The sequence below is a fragment of the Phyllostomus discolor genome, chromosome 3, assembly GCF_004126475.2.
Source record: "Phyllostomus discolor isolate MPI-MPIP mPhyDis1 chromosome 3, mPhyDis1.pri.v3, whole genome shotgun sequence".
NCBI lineage: Eukaryota > Metazoa > Chordata > Mammalia > Chiroptera > Phyllostomidae > Phyllostomus > Phyllostomus discolor.
The window spans coordinates 52,732,633-52,754,564 of record NC_040905.2 but is presented as its reverse complement, the minus strand read 5'-3'; the positions used below and the strand labels follow the sequence as shown (position 1 = coordinate 52,754,564).

The 21,932-nt window shown below is 35.0% G+C and overlaps 1 protein-coding gene across 3 annotated transcripts in view; it reads left to right on the top strand.

Moving 5' to 3' along the window:
• The window catches only part of EDIL3 (EGF like repeats and discoidin domains 3), a 397,987-nt gene that overhangs the window by 265,010 nt on the left and 111,045 nt on the right, over positions 1 to 21,932 (top strand). For all 3 annotated transcript variants that reach the window (XM_028525846.1, XM_036020498.1, XM_028525854.2), the window contains one exon: positions 5,738 to 5,919. In XM_028525846.1, the coding sequence (XP_028381647.1) occupies positions 5,738 to 5,919 (182 nt within the window). The remainder of the gene's footprint in view (positions 1 to 5,737; positions 5,920 to 21,932) is intronic.

Below are 21,932 nucleotides of genomic sequence, written 5' to 3'. Positions count from 1 at the left end.
TTATGCAAACAGAATGTTAAAATGTTAGCTATAATTTTTTACTGTTTATTTGCCTTTTATATTTATTTCAAAATTAATTCCCAATATAAGCATTTTTAAATGTCTGCTAAGATTGAGGCTTCCTGCTAGATAGCGTGAGGGAGGTAATCCCTGCCCAGGAAGGGGCTCCTCGTTTTGTGGAACAGCAGTCAGACGGACACATAGGAGACACCAGGAAAGCAGTGGAGCAGGGAAGTTCTGGGAACAGTTTGAGCACAGAAGCAGATTTTCCCTTTTTAGTCCTGTCCCTGCAGCCTGGTGGACTCTTGCCCACCAGGTTCAGTATGGTAATAGCAGGTGAGGCCAAAACAAGTCCTCCCAAGTTCAGTCCAGCAGCAAGAATAATTTTTGATAAAAATTTAAGAGAAGAATTAGATTCAATGGTGTTATTTGTGAGACATGTACAATCTCAATTAACAGGAGCACTATCTATGCTGTCACCTTCAAAACTACTCTATTTCTCTCCTCCACCCTACATCTAATTATCACTAGTCCACAAAAATAATTTTACCTTCTAAATAAACTGAATTCTTCCTCTTTTTCATATCTTTTTCAGACCTGCACCATTCTTCACCTAGACAACTGTGGTAACTTGCTATTTTGGCAATAGTTTTGACTCCTCTTAAATCTACCCTCCACAATATAGCAGGAATGGTCTACATTAAATGGAAATGTGATTGTAGCTAGAATCCTTGAACAACTCCTTTCACTGAATGAATGATGTCTTCTCAGCAAGCTCTTCAGCAAACTATTCTAGAATTCTCTGCTTCTTCATCCTATCATGACCATCCCTCCTGTCTTGGTCTCATCCTGTTGACCTGCCTCTACTTCCCTAATCGTACCAGGCTGTTTCCTGTCTCTGGGTCTGCCCTCCCTTCCTTCTTCACTGGGCCAGCTCCCACTCTTTTCCAGCAAATCCTTCTCTGAACCCAAGGCTGGGGTATGATTCCCTCTTGATTCTCTCACTGAATCCTGTGCACCCATGATCACGTTTTTATTTCTCTGTCTCTCACCCACTGGACTGAAAGCTACATGAGGAAACCAGTTCAGTTAACCTAACACAAGAGCCAACTTCTGCCCTTCGCTCAGAGGTCAGATTTAATGTCACTTCTCAGAAAGGCCATCACTGATCACCTAACACATCATCTTTTATTCTTGACTTATCACTTTATGGTGTTTCCTTATTTATTTGTTTCTCTAATACTTTGCTTACCCACTAGAATATGAACTCTAAGATTTGAGATCTTTTCTGCCTTGTTCATCCCTGTATCTCCATTGTCTAGGAAAGTGCCTGCTGTATAGTAGAGCTTTAATAAATATGTATTTTGCAAAACTGAGATAAATGAATGAAAAAGTAGTAGACAGATAAGAGTGATAGATTTACACATAATAAGAGGTAATTGAATTACTCAAGACTGAATTAGCCTGTTTATATTAGATAAGCAGAAATAGGCTAATAATGGTATCAGGTTAATTTTTTAACACCTTTTAAAGGACACCATAATACCTCAATATTTAATTATGTGACTCACTGCCACAGACTGTCACCTACTTTTGAAATGTATACTGGTTTATGAAAACTCTGTTGTATCTTGAATGCCACTAGTGATATTCTACATGTTTCCTGCATATTAATTCACCTATCTTCTTTCCTAGTATGTGTAAGTACACATCTATTATATAAAATTACAGCAGAGGAAAAAGACCCAGAATCAGTAACTTCTTGAAGAATTACTGGACTCTTCACTTTATCAATTGATATTATTTTCTGTTTAGGAAGCAGAGCATTTTGGTTTAAATTCAAAACTTACCTTTTGCAAGTTTAACTATCCTCTTCACAAGTTTCTGCATTTATTATGTAGTCATAGCTTTTTCCTTAAAATATTAATTTAATTATATGATGAAATACATGTGGATACTTGTACAAACTTCAGAATGTTCGTGTAATACTACATTCTTCATCAAATAGTATTTCAGTGTGGTGATTGCTGGGAGGAGGGGCACCTAAGGGTACTAAATCATCATGGAAAAAATTACAATTAAAGATAAAAAAGTAGCATTTTATATCCTTCCCTCATTCATTCGATAGTGATAACAATGCACAGCTCTGTATTATCTTTCTTTTAAGCGTCTTGTTGTGCACTGCTTAAGGTCACTTAATCTTAGGTGTATAATCATTTGCGTTCTGAATTGCAACTCCTTCATTAGTTTTTATAACTGTTGAATTTAATAGGACTTTGGGGAGGTGGATTGCATGGGCAAAAGGAAATTGGATTTTGAACCTTTTATTATGATGACATCCATTTGATTGTGGTCCAAATGATCAGTGAAGGAAAGCTGCTGCCGTGACAACTTTCCAGTGTGAAATAAAGTATGAGACTTGTATTTGCTTTTTAGTTTTACTGTGTAGGAAAAAAAGGGCTCCAATACCAATACTCAGCTCATCTTTACTGGGCTCTTCCTGGCAGAAGCTGCCACATGCGTTTTAGGGCATAATAGTGTCAAGACCCAGCACCTCTTTCGTAGGAGCTAAAGGTCAGCATCTCCACAACTCAAAAGAGAAATCTATGTGTAACTTTACAGAACCAACCTCACTGTTTTTCAATAATTTATAGTTAATAAAGGCAAAGCACCTTTTACTTTTTACTTCCTCAAAAATTGGTGAATTAGGTTTATAATAACCCTGAATTTTACATGAGAAAAAGTGAGGACCACTAACCAGTAAGGAAGTAAGCTGATGCTTCACTGACTCATGCTTCATTCAAGAACCACCCAGCCCCAGCCCCAACCCCCAGGGGCCCCTGGCCCCCCTGGCCCCGTAATTCCTCAGCCCCACCCCACCCCGACCCATAGTCATGTTTCCTTTGCTGGAATTGAGTGATTGGCAGCATACAGAATGTAAGTGAATATTGTAAGTACTTATTTTTAAAAGCCATGTGTAATTGAGGACTGAGTAAAGAAATTCAGTATTTGTAACTCTGACATTACAGCAATGAGATAGCTTATGTAAAAATACTTTTAAACTGTGAAGCTTATATTTATATAGCATGTCACAGATATTTTTGAATTATATTTTGTTTGAATAAATGACTAGTGAGGACATGACAAAAAATGGGAGACTCATGGGCAGAGTGAAAAAATATGCAAATGTATTTTTAAAATCGCTGATTGGTGTTTGGCTTATATGAAATGCAACAGTTCGTGACCAATATGTTTACAGACCATTTAGCTAATAAGGGAAGGTTGGTTGGTGCTGATGAAGTAGACTTATTAAACAGTGTGGTTTGAGGACTAATCACTTTTTAAATGGTTACAAATTTGGTGAAGATGTACAATTCACCATGAGGTTTTTAGAAGTACACAATTCAATGGTACAGAGTTCTTTCTAAGGCCGTTTTGCAGCTTAGTTGATCAAAGGTGGCTCTCTAGCTCTATCCTTCTCCTGACTGGCCTACAGTAAATGGCCTCTGTGCCTGCTGCATTTTCCCGCCCAGTCACTGTACAAATCAGAGACAATAGTACTTGAGACTCCTTCTGTGGCAATACTCCAAAAAGTCAGCCTCCTGAAGTTGTTAAGATCAAAGTGTCATCAGGAAGGTCTTAGCGCTTTTATGAACTCTGCAAATATCATATAAAATGGGAAGTAAAGCAAGAATCCAGAGACTCAGCATCTGAGTTCTCAATATTAATTATTTTAGAATGTGAAAATTAGATTATTATCTGTGGCTCTTAATACTGCAATTCTAAAAACAAATGGCGTCTTAATTTAATGACTTCAAAGTGATACAGCGTACCTTCATAAAGTGCTAAACAGCTCTAATTACATGTTTTATAATATTTTAATATTTAAATTTAACTTATCACATGAATTATTTATTAATCATTAGTCACAAAGGGGCAGTTTTTGGTGTATTAATGTCATTTCACCAATAAAATCTGATTAAAGTGATTATTTATCCCCAGATTGTTATCCTTTTAATGAAAAGTGCTTAAAGGTTTTAAAACAATTGGGGAAATGTTAGTAATGAGCTTAGAGCTATTTATTCTCTGTTGATGGAATAGAAATAAGAGACATATAAACATGTCTTTATGAAAAAATTTACTAATATAACTTTGTAAAGTTAAAATATTATAATCCAGTGGCAGAATTATTTCTTTCCTATTTTTAACCTCAAACCTCAAACTGATATAAACATTTCATTACAGTCAAATGTTGGACTTCAATAGTAATTAAAATCTATCTAGTATGCTGGATGTCTATCACTGGTCAAGGTGACTTCTCTAGAGTGGCATTTGCAATAGTAGTGTGTTCCTTTCATTATTTTCAGAAATCCTGATAAATTATTATAGTATATTTCATAATAGGATTATTATACTTTTTATACAAATCAAATCTGGCAAGAACATTGAGGATAGTATATGAAATGTTAATGAAATTAAGAAAACTGTCCAGGTATCTCAGTTGGTTAGAAAATTGTCCAATAAACCAAATTGGTTTGGTCCTTGGTCAGGGCACACACAAGAATCAACTAATGAGCACATAAATAAGAGGAACAACAAATCACTGTGTCTCTCTCTCTTTTTCTCTCTCTTCCTCTTTCTCCCCTCCTTTCCTCTCTGTCTCTAAAATCAATACATAAAAAAATTACATAGAAAAAAGAAAGCTACATGTTACTTTTTACTAGTTATAATATTACTTATGAATTTTTAAAACTGAATTTATAATACATGTACTTTCTGGTGAAAGTTTATGAAATAATTATACAATTTAAATATATGTAATATAAATATTTGTAATTTTTAGATAGGTTGACCTCCAGTTCTGTTTTAAAATTTAAATAAATTTATTATGTGAGAACATGTCATTTGATTATTTTATGCTTCAATTTTAGTATTCAAAATTTGTATTAAGAAATTTCTTTTAAATTTTTGTCATCAATTTAAGAAAAAAGAAAGTTAAAATATAATTGCATAATTCCAATATGTAGTGAATTTTGAAATAAAAATTTTAGAAATATAAATATTTTAATATCTTGATTTACTGAGTGGCATATGTACTATTGTTTATAATTCTAGAAAGTTTACCTGCTTTATAAATATTGTTGACATATTTTCTATTATTTATAATATATCACAAGTTATTACTATGTTTTTAAATGTTGACAGATTTACACATGGCTTTTTTTTGTAGAATTATAACTGACCTTGGTTATAAAATTTTAAGTTAAAAATTCATAGTAGTGAGAAAGCTAAGTCAATAAAAATTATTTGAATACAAACTCAGAAGGAAGTTAGAAAAAACAATAGACAAACAGATACTTATTGAGAACTTTTGATTTATGAGGCATGCTATTCCCTAGGAATAAGAAATGTGATAGAGGCCTTTTAAGGGCATTACACTTTTGCTGATGTGATCAACAGCCAGAGGAAAACTGTACATATTGCAGAGTCATAATGCAGAAGGGAAGTGTTCATTCGCATGCCACACTCAAAGAGAGAAAGAAGTGAGTGCCATGAGGTACAGAAAATATTTCTTTCATGTGGTGATCCAAAACATCTGTGAAGTATGTGCAGCTTAAGTGGTATGGTGGTACAATTCAAAATCTATGGAAAATATCTCTCATCAAGTCAAACAGCCACATTTCCAATATGGATTATTTCTAATAACATTCACATTTCTTTTCTGATTTGTTTCCAGAATGCTCGGGCCCATTGGGAATTGAAGGCGGAATCATATCTAATCAGCAAATCACAGCTTCATCTACTCACCGAGCTCTTTTTGGTCTTCAGAAGTGGTACCCCTACTATGCTCGTCTTAATAAGAAGGGGCTTATCAATGCCTGGACAGCTGCAGAAAATGACAGATGGTCATGGATTCAGGTAACAGATGGGATGGGACAAGGTTACAGCCAAAGAACAACCAGAGTCATTTCAGAAAGAAGACAGTGGGACCCCAAACATGACTTTTCTTCATGGTCACAGAAGAAAGGATAATTTAGTTAAGGGTCCAAATTGTCTATCAACTCTGAAACTCTGGGAAACATACATTCCATAGAAAGGTGTGTTCAGAGTGTTTTTTTTTTAATTCTTGGGTTATAAATATCCCTATTTCAAGGTGCATATCAAAGAAAGGGCAATACAATATCTAAAGGCATTTCAATATATATTTCCAGGTATTATTGTCAGCCACCTACTTTTTAAAACAGGAGAACATGGTGAAAGACCAAGATATTAAGTAATTTCCCAAAGATGGGATGCATGGTAGAAATGCCAGCACCTTATATTAAATTCAGTTAAATGCCTTTTGAGCACTTCTCTGAAGTGAGATAGTAAACTACATAATAGGAGGATACAAAAGGTGATCAAACCAGTTTTCTGTGAAAAGATTATGCCTCTGTTGGAGTGAGGGGGGTGGGTAACAACATTAATAACTTCTAACTAGTCATCAATGTATGCTAAAGAAAAGGAAAATTCAGTACAACAGTGGGGTCAGTAGAAAAAGTAATTAATCATCATGAGAAAGCCTCATGGAAAAGATAGATCTTGAAGTAGGCCTTGAAAGATGGCTTTCTTTCAATGGAGACTAGAAGCCAAGGGAACAGTGTGATCAAAGATGCTAGGTGAGAGTCTGGTGAACATCATGAAGAAATTCTGGAGGAATGTGTTCATATTTATTGGCTGAGTTTAGTGTGCCTTAGGATTCATGCATACTGAAAGGTTGGCCTTATTCCTTTAGAATAGGGAGCTTCAACAGAATTTTGATTTTTGTAGGTAGCTGATCAGCTTTATCTGTTTACTACATATTTTGTATCAAGGCAATTTTTAATATGGAAATCTTTGATGTGACATTAGGTGCAGCATACAGGGGTTGCTCTACATGCAGTTCAGAGGAAGGAAATTTGATTTATGGCCAAGTGGCTTGATTTCCAAACTTTAGGAGCAGGGCTAAAATCTCCCTCAGGTGTTTTCTTTGTTCAGATTTCTTGTGAAGTTTTGAATATCCTATATAGATTTCTTTCATCTGGATGACTCCATGTAGCTATCTGATATTTTTGGTTGATTGTACAAATTTATACTTGCATGAATTTGCAGGAATTACTTCTTAAATTATACAATTACACACATTTTTTAATCTGTAGCTACACATGCAATGAGAAATCCAGATAGAGGAAATGGCACATCTGTATAGTTTCCATCACAGGCTAATGAATTTCCAACTACAGTTTAAAATAGACCAAAAAAAAAAGCTCCTGTGTTCTACTAACTAAAAATCATTCTAGAGACCTTTTTTTTTTTTTGCACTTGACTGTTATGAAATGCATTTGTGGAATTGAGGTCATGATAAAACTTTAGAAATTAAGATTTAGAGCAAAATTACAGAACAACTGGGAAATAATGTCACAGGTTTGCATCAAGGTTTCTGTTTAGCATATTATGTTTGTGAGCTTCAGTGACTGGCATGTTTTGATAAGCTATAAATACCATACTTTACGATGTTGTCTCTGTGAAACACCGTATTAAAGTTTCATGTCCTGATATTTCACTTTACTCTGTCCCAGTTTTTTGCTATCATAACACTAAGGCATCATATGCCTTTCAAAGAATGAATTTTAAGTTCTCTTTATCCCATGATTATAGTTAGATAAATATAATGATTAACATAAGCAGAATAATTAAATATTTATTTTCTTTTTAATAGCAATGTATTATGATTACTATTATCATTATTATTTTGCTATTAGTACAAAGATAATGAGTTCTTAGAGAAATGCAGTAAATGTGAATAAAAAGGGTTTCATATTAGATGAAGATACCTTGCAGATAATGGAAGGAAAACTGAAAACTAACCATTGTTATTCAATAGTACTTGCGATTGTGTTCACAGCATGTATATGCTATTGTATTCGTTAATAAAATCTTACTAAGTTATTTTTCTAAAATGTAAAGGGTTATCCCCTTCTTAAAAGAAAATCATATCTAAGAGGCTCTGGAAAGATAAATCATGTACTAAATTTTTTGTGCTGAACATTATTAATTTCCTGTGTCATTTAATTTTTAATTTATAATCAGTCCTTCAAATGAAACACTGGAGTACTTTGCTTAAATTCACTTAGGATGAGCACACTCACCCCCCAATCTTTCAGGTGTATGACACACATGCAATAATTCATACTCAATACATTTTGTTCCCTGTCTTGATGAAAGTTAAAGTTACCACTTTAAACTTACACACTCAGCATGCAGTTTTTAACAGCACCATAATCTTCATAGTTGATTCCAGATTTAGAGGATTGGTCTAATGAGTACAGTTAAACAGAAACCTGTTTTTTTCCCCCAAGTTTTTATGACCTTTATTTCCTCAGATGGATTTTGTTTTCAGCTAATAAACTACTACCTTAAACACTGATTTATTACCATCCTAGAATATCTGTTTCTCTTTCTGACTGATGTGAGATATAATAACTTTGCACAATTATAGAAATATTTTTTGGGTTATCTCATATAAAAATGAAAAAAAACTTATTTAAACCTTCTGAGTACTTGGCTAACTAGACTTAGATCAATCCGGATGACTATTTTTTATTTATTTTTAAAGAAAATTATTTTTTGTTATTTTTCTTTTTTATAGCTACATGTATTAAAATATTGTATCTTTAAAAATTTCTGAGGTGGTTTTGTGTTATTGTATTTTCACCCTCATCTTTTTTATTCATTCAACAGGCATGTACTGAATAAAGGCCACCTCTGTGTTCTACTGGGCACTGGAGAAAAGAGCACTTGCTTTCAAATGCTCTGAATATAAGATTCAGAAAAGCAAACGGGGTAAAAAAACCAGGCAATTTTTGTGGCCTGGTCTTACACCACCTGCTAACCATTTTATTTGAACCATTATATTTTACCTTATCCAAACAGCCCATTTTAATAGAATTTTTGTTAAACCAAAAACTAATTTAATATAATATATAGAAATGAGAGGAGTGAAACCCAGTGATACTATGTATTACAGTTATATTATTACCTGCCAATCTATTTGAAGGGTATACCTAGGCAAAGTCATAATTTTTCTTTGAAAGCTAATTTACCAATAATTTCAGTGCTAGTATATTATCACTCAGAAAAATAAGTTTGATCTTTCTCTTTTAAATGCTTTATTACTCTTTTTAGAAAATGTGAATGTGATCTTCATATGTTCCTTTTCTACATGCCACAGAGTTTGTGGGAGGAAGAGAGACTAGTTTCTCAATCTGTAGCATGTACAGGAATCATAGTGATTGCTGGGTAAAAATATAAATGCCTGGGTTGCCCCAGGCATTTATATGCCCCAGACCTGCTGCAGGTCCTCCTTAGACTGTGCTGTAATAATATGTTTCACCAGTTTATAAAGCCTGGATTTGTATTGTTTGAGTTACATAAAAAAATAGAAAAATAAAATTTAAAAGTATTTTTGTTTGATGATTTGGGGCACTTTATTGTTGAAATCACGGGTAGTAATAATTTCATTGATGGAAAGAGAGAAAACAACAGTGAAGAAAAATGAGGAAGGATAGTGGGAACTATGTGACCCAGAAAGTCCCTACACTACAGGGACCCAGAACAACACTACATCCTTGTCAGAAAGGCACTCCACTTTTAGTGGCAATTCATAAGTAAGCATTATTCATTTATTATAAAATTTTTAAGTATTTTCAACAGTTTATGTTCACAAATGGCTATTAGATTCTTCATTGTTAGAAAATTTAAGATATCTCAAAGTAAGATCATCTGATTTTTACATTTTTAAACAAAAATAATAGTGTAGAAAACATGAGTCAAAAAAAGAATTATGTGAGTGCAAATTATGTTACAAGTTTTTATCTCTGGAGTACAAATTCCATATATAGTAGGGTTTTATTCTTAAAAACTTTGCAAACAGTAGAATTTAAAATGACATAAAAATAGAGTAATCATGTATTTCACTCAAAAACCTGTACATAATATGTGTGAAAACTTTTTGGTACTTACAGACATCTGGAACTCCTTGAAACAAAAAAAGTCATTTTTAGAAACACTGAATTAAGAAGTATATATTTTTCATTTTTAGATTGTTTATAATTATAGAACCCAAATTACATATGTATATGTATTCTACATGCATATAAATATGTATAGAATCTAATCTATCTTTACTACTTCTCCATTCAAGTAAAAAAAAATAGCCTGGTTTTTCCTGAAAAAGCTATGACTCATACACTTCCATCCATATTAAACAACTTTCTAAGAATAATTATATCTTGACATTAATATATCACTTTTTCTAATTATCTTTTTTTTAAAATACAGTAATCTTGGATGGAAAATCACTATTTTCTTTTAAGTTGTTTATTAGAATGGAACTTTCGTGCATAGGTGTTTTTTAAATGTTACTTTTTTATTTTTAAAAACAAAAAGTCACTTAATATTAAATAAAAATGGTGATGCTTCTGTACTGAAGATATTCAATCTCTAATTATTTGGTCACTGACCACATTCATACTAATACACTGCATATTGCTTGCTTATTAGCTTTAAAGAATGTGTTTTGCATCTTAACTTCAGATTCTATGAGCTATGGAATATATGATCAAGCATATAGCAATTGTTCTTCAATTTAAAAGAAACTGCTCCAGGAATCTCTTTTCTTTCTGAAGTTACTTCCTCTCTGACATCCAGCACACGCGGTCTTACTGGCCTGCATTTCATTCTGGTCCTGGTCCTCAGATTCATCTGGCTGGTTCCGCTCCTGTGCTCAGGCATATACACTTCATGTCTTGTTTATTGGCCATCTACCAGTCTTTGGATTCTGCTCCTTTATTCCCTTCTCTGTAAAGTGATTCCTGGAATTCCTGCTTTTTATTTCCAAAGATAGATGTGACTACCATGTCTTTTTTCCACTCTGCCAGTTACATGTATTCAATCATAGCAGCTAATATACCTTTATAGTCACAGTTTGCCTTCCTTTCTCCAGCACTGTAGCCAACATGAGCATAGGAAGTAACCTGATTTAAGTTGATTTCCACAGCACATTGAATTAAAAAAAAAAAACTATGTTGGATAGAGGCAAATTATTGATTAACAGAAGAGAGAGTACTGAATAAAAGATATGGAAGGGAGGTAGTGATTAGTTTCACATGGTCATTATACTGTGCTGAGTGGTACTGAAGGTGCCCAAACAACTCAGTTCGCCGTCTGGGTTCAGCTGTTATGTACAGACATTTGGATTGCTCAACCTAAGCACGATATCACTGGTGCCATATGTGGTGTGTCTGTCTGCAGTGTATGGGATGCCTTATCCATCTGGGCAGCAGAGGATTCACACTTTCTGCGAAGCTGAATAACCCATACTTCCCTGCAATCATGGCAAATGACTTTCATAAGCAACATCAAATGGGCATGGGTAACATTTGTAAGGTGTTTGACAAGAGCTCTGCTAATTAAACCCTGGGTTCCAAACACCAAAATATTCATCTTCTTCATCCCATTTACATCGTGTTCCTGAAATGTCAAAAATTAAATGTTTGTTTTAACTTCTTGCACATGTTTATAAATTTGTTATCATAATCACATTACCATAGATGAAAATGTTTATTACTATTATTCATAAAATACAGAACATAAAGGTACAGTGAATAACTTTAACACAATTTTAATGTCTATTAAACTCTTAGTAGATGACTCAATAAAGCACCCTATATAAAAGACTTTTTCATTATATTGCTATTTATTTTGCCTATGAGAAAAACAGCTTTAATTTAACTTTTTTTAAAGATTTTATTTATTCATTTTTAGAGAGGGGGGAAGGGAGGGAGAAAGAAAGAGAAACATCAACGTGTGGCTGCTTCCCACGTGGCCCCCACTGGGGACCTGGACCGCAACCCAGGCTTGTGCCCTGCCTAGGAATCAAACTGGCAATGCTTTGGTTCACAGCCCACGCTCAATCCACTGAGCTACACTAGCCAGGGCTTAATTTAACTTTTGTATTTACAAATGTTGAGACTTTAAATGCTTTGTGCTTCATTTTCATTGTCTCATGAATATTAACAGGGTAGTATTTTTTAGCTTATGATACTAGTGGAGTAAAATGGAGATACTTTTAATTAATTGAAAGTAACAAGTCACTAACAGTCATAAAATAATTAAATATTCAAGTTCAGAATCTCTGCTTTTACAATTTACTTTGATCAAATTTATGGTTACCTCTTCTTATCTCTTCACATGATCATCTACGCAGCCTCTGAGCTGTATTTTCTAGTATCTGACACTTATGACTAGAGGAGATAGCAGGTTGATTTTCTACCATTTTCAGAGTTTCTTATTGTAACTTTATTTCTGTGTTTTAAATGCACTCCTCAGTAATCCTGTGACTGTAAATTCAGCTTCACCCAGAGGTGTTAAACCTGCTTATGAGTCCAGCCTGTAGAGAAACACTGCTTATGAATTAGCCAGCTACTACCTCCTATGCAACAGTTCATCCCAACAGGAGGGCAGCAGTGCCTCCTGCAAGACACTGCTGCAAGGACAGCCTGTCCTGAGTCCCTAGAGGTGAGAAATGCAGAGTAGCAGGGGGAAGTGAGTCTCACCTAAAGGTTTGATTGTCTCTTTATGTTTATCTTCTGGGAACTAGTGGGATTACTATTTGGATTAGGCTGAAGGAACCCCTTATTTCCACTGTCGACACTGAACGAATTTGTTCTGCCCAAATGCCTCAGTGAAAACCTCCTTGTGTTGAAAATGCAACCGCACACCAAGCCCTGTGGCCTGATTCTGAAAGCTTTATTTTCTGGAAACAGTAATTAATTTTAAATCCTTTCCATTTGGGAGAGTTTGTTATTGTTTAAAATTAACTGAGAATAGTTAGCAAAAGTTAATATATTCATGTATACCTATATTACAAGTGAGCCTCATTATCCATAATATTATGTATTAGCTTTACGATAATCTAATAGCTAGCACGATGTGCTATTTCAACTGCTTTACATGTATTAATTCCATAATTCCATGTAATTGGTATTGTTATTACTCTAATTATTCATTAGGGAAAATCCAGGCACAGGAAGATAAGTTGTCCGAGTTCAGTAAACTAGTAAGTTGCACAGCTGAGATTTAAATTCAGGCAACTTGTGTGAGAGGCCAGCTCTACATCATCCACAGTCTCTGTACCATCCTTTCTTTGACAGCTCTTGGAAGTTCCCTTTTAGATTCAGGGGGTATACTGGTAGTTGTATGGTGAAGTCTTAGATTTTTGTAAAGCTTTGTAAAGTGACTGCTGTATCTTATAAAATTTATAGTTGCCCATAAGCAAGCTGTTCACCTCTAGCCTGAGACAGTGGTTCTCAAACTCAACTACATAAAAATTACCTGGAGAGCTTTTTAAATGTGTTCCCCATCCTTAGCGTCTCTGAATTAGTAGGTCAGAGTTGGGACCCAGGGGACAACAGAGTGAGCAGTCACCTCAGGTGGACCTAAATATTGGTGACCCTGAGAGAAAAAGTGGTAATTGCCACCATGATGGAGATCTCAGTCTAGTGACAGAGACAGATTTTATCATGGATGTGCCTTTTCATTAGTAGAAGCAACTTAATGAAATAAGTTAAGATGTTGGAGAAGAGTATATTGCTCTTCAAAATGAAACATTGATGTGAAACATTTTAAAGTAACAGAAGGCATCAAGTATTCACAAAGTCAAGACCTAACTACTTAAGCTGCTTTGGTGACATTTTATCATTAGCTTGCCTGCATCAGTGTCTGCCGTAAGTGGGATCCCCATCCCTCCATAACTGGATATGGTCATGCTTAATTGCTTTCAAAGGATGTTTTGCCTGTAACATAAGGCCTTTAATAATTGTCACAATTAAACAATGAAAGGATTGTAAAAATATCCATATCCTTAAGAGACCGGGCTTTAAATGATTTATTGTTAAGTCAGCTGGGTCTTAAGAATCATTAAGGAAGAAACACTAATTTTCTATATAGTCTTAATAAAATGAAAACATCAAAAGCTGTTTATATTTTAATTATTAAAGGTGAATTTAGTTTAGTCACCATTTTTGAGGATGACATTGAGAACAGTTTTCCAGCTGGAGGAACCAGAATAAAGAAAGTCATAAGGAGATGGAGGGAACTCAGAGTGCATCAGGGACTAGCCTTACTCTACTGGAAAGCTGGGTATATATGTGAGGGGAGTGGAGGGTGAAAGCCTGAGAGTATAAGGAGACACCAGAATACGAAATACATCAATGCTAGACAAAAGTGACACTGGTTATTAAGGGGTTTTTATCAGGGTATTGGCACTGAAAGAATGAGAGTGTAGGAAGATGACATGTCGACAGTATATACTGTGAGTACCCAACACAATGCCCAGTGCTCATGGGGCATTTAGTAACATGTTATTGAATCAATATTGAGCTGAATGCAGAAGTGAGTCTAGGAGCAGGCACACCAGTTAGAAGGTATTTGTTACTAAGTGCCTGGAGGAGGACCAGAAATAGACTGGCAACTATTGAAATCACAATGGAAAATGAAACTGTAAGAGTGCTCCAGGGGGAAGCATTAACAATTGATTGAATTGTATGTTGGGGAGGGAAGGGAGGAAAAAAAATAAGAAAAATTACATTTCAGGGTTTTGAGCTTGTGTATGGTTTTGGTACCATTAACAGAAATACAGTAATCCAGGAAAGGAGTTGGTCTGCCTGAAAAATGAGGGACTTATTTTGAGATTTAATGTTTGTTTGATTTACTTGGAGGAAGTCCAAAAAACAATGTTTAGCATGAAGTTGGAAGATTGAGATTTCTGCTCTGAATATAGCACAGGTGGCAAACACAAGGCCTGTGGGCCAAATCTGGCCCTCCATCTTGTTTTATTGGCCCAGCACCTTGTTTCTACCCAGAGGCAGTGCCGAGCTCCTTGATCCTTGTTAAGTAGTAGTTAAATTTATACAGTCCTAAAATTACATTTCGCCTTTAGAAGGCAACTGTGAGGCTGATGTGGCCCCCGGTGATACCCCTGGCATAGAGAGTGAAAGTGGAATAGATGGACACCACCACCATGTGACACTTAAATGCATGCCATTGGCCATCTGTGAGCCACGTGGCCATACCTAGTGAAATGGGAAGTTAGTGGTGTCCATTTAGAATTGAAATAGATATTTAGGGGACACACCACTTCCCAGAGTGGTGAATGTTTCTTTTTCTTCCATTTCTATTTCTATTCAAACAGTTTATAATGTGCCCTGGTGGGTATGTCTTAGTTGGTTGGAGTGCTGTCTAATAAAAAGAAAGGTTGTGGGTTAGATTTCTGGTCAGGGCACATGCACAGGTCGTGGGTCAGTTGCCAGTCCAAGAGTATATGAGAGGCAACTGGTTGATGTTTCTCTCTCACTTTGACATTTCTCTTCCTCTCTCTCTCTCTCTCTCTTTTTCCCCTTCTCTAAAATAAACAATCCTGTCCTCAGGGGAGGATTGAAAAAAAACAGTTTATAAGGCAATTGCTTACCTAGGAGCACCAGTGTGCGGGACGCTTAGGAAGAAAAGAGCTGAACTTTGAACTTCCAAATAAGTGACCCCATATTAACACCTTTACTCGGATATTTTATTTTTGTACCATACACTGGTTACCTACTCTCCATGTATTTGTTTTTAATGTTGTTATTGCTGCAACTGCTGCTACTTTCCCCAGAATTGATATATTTAATTAAAATGTTGTAGTAGCTGTTTCAGCTTAATATCTGTGTACTTAGTATGCATTGGTTTATTTTGTTCTAATTTTGGTTTTTGAAAAAATGATATAGGTGTCCTTTTTCCAGAAGTTGGCTCACATTTTTCTTCTGTTTTATATTTAATGTTTCAATAGCCTTGAAGTTTTCTTCTCTGAGTTTGTAATACATAGGCTGTGTTTTTATATTTTTGATTTAAGAAAAGTGTGTTAAGCTGAGATTTCCTGTGTTTGTTATTATCATTAGTGCTGTTAAGAGACAGAGTGTTGAATTTCAGAAGTAGATGTGATTGTTTTCTATCTCAATTTTCCCAGCAGAAATTCAACCTAAACCAGTATTTTTACATAAAGGTAGCTTTCAAGAATCTCTTCAACTTAAATATGATTACGTTGAAGAAAAAAATAGAAAAAAGTGATTTTAATATTGCCAGTAGATCTTAGTTCTTCTTTTCTTAGAAGCATTAACCCAGATTTGGTAAATGTATAAAAATATTGAGAGTGCATTATCTAGTACTTTTTTATTTTTTATTATTTAAAAAACATATATATTTTTCCATTACCATTTATTTCCCTTATATCCCCCTCATGCTCGCAATCACCACACTGCTGTCCAAGTCCAGGAGTCCTTTTTCTCTTTTGCTAGATCCTTCCACCCCCAGATACCTCCCCCACAAAGCTGTCATCCTGCTTTCCATGAGTCTGTCTCTGTTTTGCTTGTTAGTTCAGTTTGTTCACTAGATTCCAGATTTAAGTGAATTTGATGTGACATTTGTCATTCTCTGACTGACTTATTTCACTTAGCATTATGTTCTCCAGGTCCACCCATCTGTCACAATGGGTAAACTTTTCTTATTTTTCTACGGTTGAGTACTATTCCAATTGCATAAATGTCCCATAGTTGTTTTGTCCACTCATCTACTGATGGACACTTGAGCTGCTTCCATACCTTGGCAATTGTAAAGAACACTGCAGTGAACCTAGGGGTGCTTATGTTCTTTCAAATCAGTGTTTTGGGTTTCTTTGGGTAAATTTCCAGAAGTGAAATCACTGGGTCAAAAGGCAGTTCCATTTTTAATTTTTTGAGGTATCTCCATAGTGCTTTCCACAGTGGTTGCACCAGTCTGCATTCCCAGCGACTATGCCAAAGGGTTCCCCTTTCTCCACATCCTCTCCAGCAAGTGGTGTTTATTCATTTATTGATGATGGCCATTCTGACAGGTGCGGAGTGATATCACATTGTGGTTTTAATTTGCATTTATCTGATGATTACTGATGCTCCCAACGTGGTCTGATATCTGAAGATAAGAAAGGTTGGGCCTGGTTAGTACTTGAACAGACGATGTAATATATTTTAGAATGATTTTCTTAGATTCAAATCTGCCATAGTTGAACTAGTTTTTATTGAGCAGCTACTATTTGCAGAGAGTTGTTTGGGCAATTGACAAGTATTCTGTGCCCATGTGGAGTTTATTTTAGTAAATAAAACATTTTAAGTTATTATATGTGGAATATTTCTGCTTCATCATGTGGACATTTGAGAGAGAATAAAGCTGTTTGATTTACTTCAGTGAGCAGCTGAGCCCATAACTATGTGCTATGGGAAGAGTGGAAAATTTATGCTGTGAATTCGAGTCTCATGAGAACTTCTACTCCCCAAGGCTTAGAAAAAAACATCTTCCAAATTGACTTCCAACTTGTTAATAAATTCATTAACCTTTTAAATATTTTATTTGTTTATTTTTTAGAGACAGGGGAGGGGAAGGAGAAATAAAGCACAGAAACATTGATCTGTTGCCTCTCACACGCACCCCAGCCAGGGACGGGGCCTGCAACCCAGGCATGTGCCTTGAATGGGAATCGAACTGGTGACGTTTTGCTTTGTGGGACTATGCCCAATCACCTGAGCCACACTGGTCAGGGCTCATTAATTAATTTTCAAGTACATTCATTGAGCATCTCCCATGTGCCAACTGTTATTCTAGATGCCACCTTCTCAAAGAAGCCTTCCCTAGCTTCTCCCCACACCCTTGTAGTTTGTTTCCTTTTTCTTGTCTAACTCTTTTCATAGCTTATTATTAAAGACTGTATAGGAGATTATTTTATTAAGTGGGCTGTGTGAGGTTAGGGACATTGTCTCTTGGCTTACTCAGTACTCTCAGCAATTCCAATGACTAAACTGGTAATAAATAAGAACAGAGATGCTATAGTATTTTTTTGTTCTCCCTAAGATGTAAGACATTTTTTTACTTCCTTAATAAATATTTATTAAATGAATTGATAAATAGTGTGAAGAGAAATAAACTACATTATCTATAAATCTAACACAAGTAAACACATTTGCATAAGCAGTTATATTCTCTGGTAAATGATTATGATAATCAGTATCAATAATTCTGAATCCAACTGGTCACTGTCTCTTTGAACAGCTAATTAAGCACTCCAAATTATAACTTCTTTAGATACAAAAGGGCAACAAAAAGAGAGTGGCCTTTTAGGATTATTGCAAGGATTATATTATGGATGTTTAGTCATATATTGGTCATAGAGCACGTGATTAATGCATTTAAATTCTTACTCATTCAACAAATATATATTGAGACATACAGCTGAGACTTTTAACTATCTCCAAGCATCCTTTTCACCTCTTTCCAGAGCAAGAGGATTATTAGCTAAGCGTATTTTATCTCAGACATAGCATTATTCTGTATGATTCTATATATTCTATATAAAAATGTATGTAGGTTTTTCCAACTTCCCATTCCACTAGGTATGGCCCCATGACTCACAAATGGCCAAAGGCATATAAGCAAAAGTTCACTTGGTGGTGTGGGGGAACCTCCCTTATGAAACAGCACCTACCTGCCTTTACTGCCCTTTTTCTTCCTCCATCTTGCCACTGGAACTAGATACTGCCATTTGAATCATGAGATCAAGGTTACATGGAGTGGCCACAAGATAGAAAGTCACGGGGACCCTGATCTACTGGCTTCTTTAGCCTAGACACATTTTTGTACAAGAGAGAAGCCACCTTCATTATTTAAGCCACTGTTCATTTAGTTTTTCATCACTCACAGATGACCCAAATCATATATAATATGAATCTGCAGATAGCATATTCAGTATTATATCCAAGGCAGAATGTACTAGTGCTACAGTAATTTTAAGTGTGCGTGTAAGTGCAAGGCCATTTAAAATGAGGTTCAAAGGGCAGATAGATTTCCAGATGTTTGCAATAGATAAAAGGGACTGTTAGGTGAACAGACATAGCAAAAGAATTACCTTTTTTGTCCAGCCTCACCAGACCCCTCACAATGCCCAAGCGAGCTCACCGCTTCTTGGGCTATCTCTCTTGCTGTCCTCCAGGTCTGGGGGTGCCATTCACTCCTGGTATGTAAGCTGGGGCAGGCCACTTGACTTTTTTAGACCTATATTTCCTATTTCCAGTCAGCATAATTTATACTTGCTCCATATGTCCAAGATAAGGCATCTATTGCCCCTGTATCTACCATTTATAAAATTCTGCTTTATATTGCATTTATTTGTTTTTGTGTCTTTTCCTCTTCAGATTACATAGGATAAGTGCAAAGGTCTCTTCTGTCTTTACATTTTTCACTGTACCCATCATCACATTTGTAGATTTTAAAGACATGCAAGAAATATTGGGTGAATTAAAGATATTTAATGATGATGTAGAGGCATATTCACACTAGAATTATAGATGAAATTTTCATATGAATAAACCTGGTTAGTGATAAGTAGGCAGTAGCTTTTGATTATCAAGAATGACTTGTTTTCTAAATTCAGGTCACACTCTAATGACATCACAAAAATAAATGATATTATCTCATTTAAAAAGTTTAGTATTCACAGCTTAGAAAATGATAAAATATATTATAGTATATAGTTAGGGTAAGTAGAAATAAAACTTCATAAGCAATATCATTGGTAAATTATTTTTAAAAATGTCTTAATTGCCAACATCTGTTCAAAAAAGTATATATTCTATTCTCTCCCTTAAAAATTTCAAATAATTTAAATTTTGCTATTCAAAATCATTTAGTATGGTGTAACTGTGTTTCTTTGAACACATGTAAAAATATTACTTTTCTACTTGATTAAGGAGTGGATGTTGGACAACAGGGCTGTGTGGGGAGGATTTTTTTGGTGGCTGGTTTTGCTCTTTGTGTATTCTCCTCCTAACTTTCAAAGAAGCAGAGATGACCAAAATGTCCTCATCATCATCTTCCCACGTGGGGCCTTATGGAAGTACAGAATTGTCCAATTTATTACTTAGCGTTCATACAAAGAAAAAATTCAATAATCTATTATGTAGGATATATAAAAGCACTGTGAAAAGTAAAAGTTAATTAAAGAACTAGCGGTCTAATACACCTGATCAGTGTGAATTTAAGAATCAATTTGTTCTTTTTATTGTTTTTCTGCATTTATATGTAAAAGATAAAATTCTTCTCTTTCTTGGAAAGATTGATAATGAGAGCAAACATTTATTGGATGTGTAAAGATGCCAGGAATCTGAGCGAGAACATCACCTTTAGCACTCAGACCCTTCTGGGACTTGAGAGCATCTCATTACAATTGCATGGATGAGGAAACTCTGGTGTACAAAGGTTAAGGAACTTGCCCATGGCTGTGTCAGGAAGTACAGTGGCACAACTAGGTTACCAGCTTGGGGTTTCAGAAAACAAATAATGCTCTTAACTGCAGTGATTTCCTCTCCCACTAAAAAAATAAAACAGGACTTCTATTGTTCCTTCTACTCCACCTTGGTGGAGGCCGACACGTTTGAGCCTTCATGGTCCTTTGGCTGAGCTGCACCTTGAAAAGAGCAGCCTGTCTGCACACCTGGAAGTCAGGCGGTGCGGGACTCCCAGTTTTAGGTTCTTGACTCTTGTTGTTTCTCAAGGTCCCAAACACCGCAAGTCTAATCCCCAAGGTTAGTTGGTTGTGAAAAACTCTGACTTCAATTTTCAGGACTTACTTGCTTATAAAGGTATTCAAAATGTTGAAATAGCTTGGGGAATTTTACCTTCCATATCATATTAAAAAATAATTAGGTATGTAAGTATAGTATCATAATGTCCATAAAAATAAAATGCAAGTTACAAATTAATCCTTGCTATAGAAATGTATAAATAGGTGGAAAGATTAAAATATGTTACTTGATTTTCCAGAGAGACTTCAATGTAGACTGTAATGAATATTTTGAATCAGGTAACATTTTAAAATACTATGGCATTATCTCCAGCATGTATTCAATTTTGGAGTCATATTTAAGAAACGACAACTTAGTTTCTGCATGTCTGGAATTAGATAATCTGGTTAGCCCAGTTAATATCATTCCTAGCTGCTACCTTCGGGACTGGAGTAGCAATTTAATAATAAGGAGAAATAACTAAAGACTGTTTATTTATTTATTTATTTATTCATTTACACAAACTTTATTTTATTTATTTGTGCAAAATTTGTGAAACTTGAAATTCTCAAAAAAAGCCATCAAAGTTTGTTTTGCTATTTTTCAGAGCATATTCTGATGTATTCCAATTTGCAACTTAATTTCTAAAATATATTTGTTTAATTTTATTTTTGAGCACAGATGTAAGATTGTATTTACTTAGATGAAAATAAAGCTGGGAGTACACAAAAGACATAGAAAGCTAAGTTATTACTTGGTAATAGCTATTGCATCTGTGTCCTAGATGTTTGAACTCCATCTATTTAGCCTTCTTATTGCTCTTTTTGATTAATTTATTCATATTGCACAATACCAGAAAATAATATCCTAGAAAAATTTGCTGCCTTTAGTGCTAGAGCATATGTCTGCTTTGCAGACTTCCTTTTTTCCTCAGTCCATAAAAACAAAGAGTATCACAGATTTCTGCTTTCCAGAATATCTTTTAAGTTTTTATTATTTGGTATTTGTGTCTGTCTTGCTGTTTAATTGATTCCATGTCAGCATTTAAAATTTCAGGACACCTGATGCTGCCATCAATAATAACCTCATAAAATGGAAAGATGTAGAGTGATCTCAGTGTAACTTGGAAACTGTTCTGTTGTTATTTGCATGCTAATTTTTCTGAAATAATACAGAAAAATTAGAGGCACACAAGCAGATGCATTCTACTTTTCTGGCTAATCCTTCCCTGCC